Genomic DNA, 8452 nt, shown 5'->3' on the forward strand with positions numbered 1-8452 from the left:
TCAACACCATTACCCCTAATTATTAACCCTATACCACTAATACCATAATCCCTGCTATATTAACCCTATACAACCAACACTATAACCCCTGATCCACCCCTTATATCACTGCATTAACCCCTGCATACCCAGCCCACTCTATATTACATTTACCCCTACAATCGCTGCAATAACCACTGCACTGCATTGCCCTGATTGCCCTACCTTTCCTCTGTGTTAACCCTTGCAGTGCCAAACCCTGTAGCCCACAGCCACATCCCTGCCTATATCCCTGGCCTGCATTAACCCTTGCAGTGCCACCATCACCCCGGATTTCGTTTAACCCCTTGTTTTCCTCATAAGGACAGTGTGTAGCCAGGTGGGTGGTTGCTGCTGCTACTGTGTGTATGTAAGTGTGATACTTAGATAGTTTGTGGGGTGGAATTGGGATTGTGTCGTGTTAGTGTAGTTTAGGTGTATTGTAGTGTTGTTTCTGTATTGCGGTATATGTCTAAATGTATATTATGTATATTTATAACCATTGATATAAATATATATAGATATAGTTGAATTTATAGACTGTAGACTTGTATGTGTGTAATAAATTCCTCACAAATATTAGGACAGCACTCCTTAAGTAGTGAAAATTAATGCTTTTATTTCATGTTATTTCAGCCCGACAAGGTGGTATGTCAGTTGCAACGTTTCAGGCTTAATAATCGCCCTTCATCAGGCACTCTGAGGACCACACTGTGTATACAGCCGGCTGTATACACAGTGTGGTCCTCAGAGTGCCTGATGAAGGGCGATTATTAAGCCTGAAACGTTGCAACTGACATACCACCTTGTCGGGCTGAAATAACATGAAATAAAAGCATTAATTTTCACTACTTAAGGAGTGCTGTCCTAATATTTGTGAGATTTATAGTTCTGGAGATGGAGCTTTAGAACACAACCTGGACGTGCACCCACCCTTGCCATTCTACTAATAGAGTGCTGTGGCCCATTTTTCTGTTAATAAATTCCTCTATTGTTCACTACGCAGTTTATAGTCATTTGTAGTCGCCGCCCTAACATAGCGCACGTTGTTCACAGAAGGGTAGAGCAACAGGTGGTTAGTATGTATCCATAGTATAAATAGGCGGAGTCATCAATATACGACTCACGCCTATTTATGAATATTATTGATATTAACAAAATATTAATAATAGCCTATAATACTGCTCCTATGTACAAAACTATAACTTCTATAGTACTGCTCCTATGTACAAGAATATAACTACTATACTACTGCTCCTATGTACAAGAATATAACTACTCTAATACTGCCTCCTATGTACAAGAATATACCTACTATAATATTGCTCCTATGTACAAGAATATAACTACTATAATACTGCTCCTATGTACAAGAATATAACTACTATAATACTGCCTCCTATGTACAAGAATATAACTACTATAATACTGCTCCTATGTACAAAAATATAACTATTATAATATTGCTCCTATGTACAAGAATATAACTACTATAATACTGCCTCCTATGTACAAGAATATAACTACTATAATACTGCTCCTATGTACAAGAATATAACTACTATAATACTGCCCCCTATGTACAGGAATATAACTACTATAATACTGCTCCTATGTACAAGGATATAACTACTATAATACTGCTCCTATGTACAAGAATATAACTATTATAATATTGCTCCTATGTACAAGAATATAACTACTATAATACTGCCTCCTATGTACAAGAATATAACTACTATAATACTGCTCCTATGTACAAGAATATAACTACTATAATACTGCTCCTATGTACAAGAATATAACTACTATAATACTGCCTCCTATATACAAAAATATAACTACTATAATACTGCCTCCTATGTACAAGAATATAACTACTATAATACTGCTCCTATGTGCAAGAATATAACTACTATAATACTGCTCCTATGTACAAGAATATAACTACTATAATACTGCCTCCTATATACAAAAATATAACTACTATAATACTGCCTCCTATGTACAAGAATATAACTACTATAATACTGCTCCTATGTGCAAGAATATAACTACTATAACACTGCCTCCTATATACAAAAATATAACTACTATAATACTGCCTCCTATGTACAAGAATATAACTACTATAATACTGCTCCTATGTGCAAGAATATAACTACTATAATACTGCTCCTATGTACAAGAATATAACTGCTATAATGCTGCTCCTATGTACAAGAATATAACTACTATAATGCTGCCTTCTATGGAGAAAAATAAAGCTTTGTGTAGTAACTTATGATTGTAACATCTTTGGTGTAATTTATGTATTAGGTATAATATTTGGATTATTTTTCTTCTTCTCTATCAGGGGGTGGTTGTTAGCTCTGGAGGCCATGTTTACGCTGTGTACATTTTTCGCGCTCTTCCTGGGCGCGGTCTACTGTCAGTTCCCGAGGTTATGTACGACAAGTGCAGCTCTTCAGACAAAGACTTGCTGCCCACCGTGGAAGGATCGCAGCCCCTGTGGATCACGATCTGGACGTGGCCAGTGCAGAGACGGTGTGGTTTTTACGCCCCTTGGCGCCCGCCAAGCTCGCCAGTTTTACGATGACCGATTGGATTGGCCACGTTTTTACTACGACAGAACTTGTCAATGCTTCGGAAACTACATCGGCTATAACTGCGGCCGGTGTAAATATGGATACTACGGCGACAAGTGCAATCGCAAAAAAAAAATTGTGGTCCGGAGAGAGATCCGCCAGCTCTCGTTTCTGGAAAGGAAGAGGTTTTTTAGTTACTTAGCGTTGGCCAAAACCACAAAAAGTGACGATTTTGTCATCCTGTCCACGGGGGACAGACACCACCGGGACACGTACCACTTCGTGAACGCCTCAATTTACGATGTCTTTGCCTGGATCCATTATTACTCAATGAAGCCCATTCTACTCAACGGAACATTTGATTTTAGCAGAAACTACGCCCATCAGGGTCCGGCCTTCCCCGGCTGGCATCGTTTGGGTCTCGTGTTCTTGGAGGAGGAAATTCAGCGCCTGACGGGTGATGAAGATTTCACCATTCCTTACTATGACTGGAGAGGAGAAAAGAACTGCTCCATCTGCACCAATGAATTTCTTGGCGCAAGCAATGCACAAGGCTTCCTGGACGATGACTCCCACTTCGCATTTTGGAAAGTGAGTAGTAATCTTATTGCCATCTTGTTTCCGGATGCCTCCAGAGCTGCATTCACAGTTCTGCAAGCAATTCAAATGTATACTTCACTGCAGCACCCCCTGCTGGTTTCACACCATACCCCATATGATGTTGACAGAAGAGGTGTAACTCCTGAGCCTTCATGTAAAATTCATTCCTACTGTGCTATAATATTGGGGTCTTTTTATGTGGCCGAGGGGTCTTAGGGTCTCTGCAGGCAACAAGACACGAGTGCTACTCCTAGATCTGCCCTTCATATAGCTTACACTTGTCCCATAATGATCTGCTGCAGCTCTGTATGTGAATGGAGAGATTCAGTTATTTGCAGGCAGCTTTTGATGTGACTGGAGTATAAGACGGATCAAAATCAGTATAAGAAAAATAATAAAAAGTTAATACAATTTATATGTTGAATTTAAGTTTACGATATCTCCGCCGCCCCCCCATTTTAGTGTTCTGTTCTCCCCCCTCCCCCCACCTCATGGAAAGGCTAATACTGTATCCCTCCACTTCAGTCTATTTGCAGCGGGTTCAATTATGCTGATGCCTATTGCCAAACTGCTGGAGACGAGTGCCAGATGGAGAGACTCCACAGGAAGCCGGGTTCAGATCCCCGGGTCAAAAGTTTCCCCACCTTCCAGGATGTAGAGGACACCCTGAAATGGAGAGACTTCGATAGATTCCCCTACAATGCTAGTGCACAGAGGAGCTTCCGGAACGCTTTAGAAGGTAGGTCATCATCTGTTACCATAAGTTGCCAGGATCTGAGAGCAGTGTCCTGTTTATCTTCATGTCATACTGAGGAAGGGGGGGGGGGGGCTGGTACTGGAAGCTGAGACTTAGGTGCTGTTTGCCTTGTACCTTTTATGCAAGTGCTGCAGGCAAAAAGGCAACCTGCCCATTTCTGCAGCGCACTGCAAACAGCGGCGCTGATCTCAATTTCCTGGGGCATGCCTTTGGACAGGGGCGTAGGTAACGGCTCATGGGCCCTGGTGCAAGAGTTCAGCTTGGGCCCCCCTTCCCTCAGTGCGTTGTGTGTCTTCTTATGTAGCACAAGGGTCTTTGGGCCCCCTCAGGCTCCTGGGCCCGGTAGCGACTGCTACCTCTGCACCCCCTATAGCTACGCCCATGTTTGGACCCATCTGACTCCCTCGGCCCATGTATCACCGCACCCCCTATATATAACCTGAATAATGTGACATGCAGGGCTTAGGCTACTTTTACATTTGCGGCAGAGTGATCCGGCAAAACGTATGCCAACTGATGGCATCTGTAAGACTGATCAGGATCCTTATCAGTCTGAAAAATTTATCGAAATGCCGGATCCGTCATGAGCAGTGATTTTTACGCATCACTGCGTCACATGCGTTGCGTGAAAAAAGCAGCATGTTCTATATTGTGCGTTTTTCACGCAACGCAGGCCCCATAGAAGTGAATGGGGCTGCGTGAAAATCGCAAGCATCCGCAAGCAAGTGCGGATGCGGTGCGATTTTCAGGCACGGTTGCTAGGAGACGATGCATAGTACAATAGGGCTGGAGGGGTTAAAAAATAATAATAATAATTTAACTCACCATAATCCACTTGTTCGTGCAGCCCGGCATCTCTTCTGTCTTCATGCGCAGACCGAAAAAAAGGAAATGCCGGATCCGTTTTGCCGGATGACAACGGAAAGACGGATCCAGCATTTCAATGCATTTTTTTGACTGATCAGGCATTTTTAAGACTGATCAGGATCCTGATCAGTCTTACAAATGCCATCAGTTGGCATACGTTTTGCCGGCGACGGAACTACCTGCCGGATCACTCTGCCGCTAGTGTGAAAGTAGCCTTACCCTACATGAGATTGCTCACTCTCTGATCCATTTTTTAGGTTTCCTGAGACCATCGGATGGGACAACACTGGAGCAAACTATGCACAACGCGGTTCACCTTTATTTTGGGGGAACGATGTCTCAGGTCTCCATCTCCGCCACCGACCCCATATTCCTGCTGCATCACGGCTTCGTTGACAAGTAAGTTCCCTTAAAGATGTAGTGGCGGCCATATTAGTAGTCACCCAGCTTTCCCAGGGACAGATACAGGGCAGAGGCTGTGACAAGTTGGATACTGGAAATGTTGACCATTTGATGGCTACTGGACACAATACACATCTCGTACTATAGTCCTGCTCATACAGTTGTAGTTTGTTACAGTGTATCAGAGCAGTCAATGCTCAGTGACCATAGTCCTTGGGCTGCTTTCAAATACAGACCCCCCAGATCCCATAAACAAATAAGTCCTCAAAACAGACCCCCTAAATAAATACAGACCCCCCCCCAGATCCCCTCAACAAATTAGTCCCCAAAACAGACCCCCTAAATAAAGACAGACCCTCCTAACCCCACCCCAAACCAGACACTCTAAATACAGACCCAAACCCCTAAAAGAAATGCAGACCTCATATATAATGACTCCCAGAATCCCAGACCCCCCTTAGAAAATACAGACCCCAGAACATCCCCCAACCAAACCACCAAATACTGACCCCTAAACCCTCTACATAGAGACACAGGCCCCCTAAATACATTTAGATCCCAAACCTCCTATATGCAGACCCAGAGGCGTAGCTAGAACTGACTGGGCCCCACAGTAAATGTTTGTACGGGGTCCCCCCCACACACACTTACACAATTCTTCACAAACCCCCTCCTCCTGTGCAAACCCCTCTCATATGGCTATTTTGACTTTTTATTTACTGTATTTATTTATTTGCATCTCATTTTAAACACGACTTTATTGTTTTTTTTAACATTTCCAGTTGCTGACGGAGTTTATATTCAACTCAACCCCTTTAAAACCTGCGCTGCAATAGTGATAGACCCGTCTGATTTACCTCTACATATCCACAAGTATTTTAGCCTCTGTACCTTTCATACTGCAGCCATGGACGCGATCATACACACACTCACCACATACATGGACACAGTCATTCACGCACTTTCCACATACATGGACGCACACATATACAATACACATACGCTTTTCCTGCTGTATCTCTCCCCCATACTCTAATGCCTCTGCACTTGTGCCATGCAGGATAGCAGGGAAGCTGGATGACATCTCATGATATAATTCACCCAGCTTTCCTACTGTACTGCAGGTCACATGTGCACAGTCTGGGAAAGCTGAATATAACCCCAGTTCCACTGCCACTCACATCACTGGTGCAGTTGTGGCAATCCAACTGATGTTCAGCATGCTGGGCATGGAAGGTTCAGGCAGCAGGAATCGCGGGTAGGAAAGGGGGCGGGGATATGCTAGCTCCGCCCACATTGGACCTTCCTGATGCTGGTCACTGTCCATCATCAGAACTGAGGAGGGGAAGAGGCGGAGCAATGTCCCTGATGTCAGGTCAGTGACAGAGGTGCAAGTGCAGGAGAAGTCAGCTGCTCTGACAGGGGCCCGGGGTGACGAAGTACAGTGACTGCTCCCGGGCCCCTTCTGAGCTGCTTCCCTGATAGCTACGCCACTGAGCAGACCCCTAAACTTATACAGAACCCATACACTTACCACATGCAACTCTATGCTCCTCTGCCTTCTTGCTGCCCTCTCCTCAGGACTTGAGGACTTGCTCAGGTCACATGACCACGTGCAGGTCCTTCTACAGAAAAAAAATTTAAATGAAGAAGTAAACATTGTTGTTCATCATACTGTATCTTTGGTCGCATCGGGCAACCCACACCCCTCCTATTATGATCCACTACTATTGCTAAGTGACCTCATCTCATTCTCCACTCACTGCCAGCAAGCAGAGATGATGATGAATTGAAGCACAGTATATTAGAAAGTTGCAGAGATTTTCATTGATTGATGCTTAAGCTGGATATTCATTAGACTGGTCTTTGAAGCTCACATGTAATGATTGCAACACTTGAGTGAAATTTTTACCATCGTTTTTCAGGTTATTCCAAGTATGGCAGCAGAAATATAAAGCGACCCCAGCCGACTACCCAGAAAATGATGAGCCCGGACAGGGCCCCGATGAATGCTCCACCCCTTACTTTCCATGTTATAGGAACAAGGATTTTCTGAGCAGTTCTACTGTGCTTGGATATGTGTACTCTAAGTACCAGGGGATGTAAGGTATCTCCCTTAAAGGGAATGTCTTTGTAGCAATGCTTGGTGTTGTTCTTGCCTTCTTGTAAGTTTTCCTGTTACCGTATCCTCCCCTCTGCTGCCTTATGTCCTGCTCCTGGGATAAATGGGCATTTTAAGGACGGTAGTCGCCCAGTTTTTACCTATTGGTAATTAGTCTTCTTATGCAGGGACTCGTCCCCTGCTCCTGTGTCACTATGAACACAACTTCTTCCATGATGAGTCCCACTTTGCATTTTAGAAAGTGAGTATTATTAATCTTTGCTTTGCATATTATGAACTCATTTTTTAAGTCCCTTTCACAGGGGCGTCATGGATTTGGGCCAGATAAGATGCAGGTGTGTCGTGGGAAAATGCGTGATTTTTCAGCGCGAGTGCAAAACATTTTAATGCATTTTGCACGCGCGTGAGAAATATCAGCATGTTTGGTACCCGAACTTCTTCACAGAAGTTCGGGTTAGGTGTTGTGTAGGGGTTAAAAAAATAATAATAATAAACTCACCTTAATCCACTTGTTCGCGCAGCCCGGCTTCTTTTTTCTTCTTTTTTGCTGTGCAGGAGGAAAAGGACCTGTGGTGACGTCACTGCGCTCATCACATGGTCCATCACATGATCATGTGACGGACCATGTGATGAGTGCAGTTACGTCACCACAGGTTCTTTTCCTCCTGCACAGCAAAGAAGAAGAAAGAAGAGAAGCCGGGCTGCGCGAACAAGTGGATTAAGGTGAGTTAAATTTATTTTATTTTTTTTAACCCCTCCAGCCCTATTTTACTTAGCATTCTGTATTAAGAATGTTATTATTTTCCCTTATAACCATGTTTTAAGGGAAAATAATAAAGATCGGGTACCCATCCCGATCATCTTCTAGCAACCATGCATGAAAATCGCACCGCATCCGCACTTGCTTGCGATTTTCACGCAGTCCCATTCACTACTATGGGGCCTGCGTTGCGTGAAAAACGCACAAAATAGAGCATGTTGCGATTTTCACGCAACGCACAAGTGATGCGTGAAAGTCACCACTCATGTGCACAGCCCCATAGAAATGAATGGGTCTGGATTCAGTGCGGGTGCAATGCGTTCACCTCACGCATTGCA

The 8452-nt window shown here is 43.8% G+C and overlaps 1 protein-coding gene across 1 annotated transcript; it reads left to right on the forward strand.

Moving 5' to 3' along the window:
* Window positions 1-2386: 2386 nt before the first annotated feature.
* LOC120982591 (tyrosinase-like) lies at window positions 2387-7360 on the forward strand. The gene is made up of 4 exons (XM_040412848.1): window positions 2387-3197; window positions 3732-3945; window positions 5088-5229; window positions 7158-7360. The coding sequence occupies exons 1-4, from the start codon at window positions 2400-2402 to the stop codon at window positions 7336-7338; spliced, it is 1335 nt and encodes a 444-aa protein (XP_040268782.1). The 5' UTR covers window positions 2387-2399; the 3' UTR covers window positions 7339-7360.
* The last annotated feature ends 1092 nt before the right edge of the window (window positions 7361-8452 follow it).

The sequence above is a fragment of the Bufo bufo genome, chromosome 11, assembly GCF_905171765.1.
Source record: "Bufo bufo chromosome 11, aBufBuf1.1, whole genome shotgun sequence".
Taxonomy (NCBI): domain Eukaryota; kingdom Metazoa; phylum Chordata; class Amphibia; order Anura; family Bufonidae; genus Bufo; species Bufo bufo.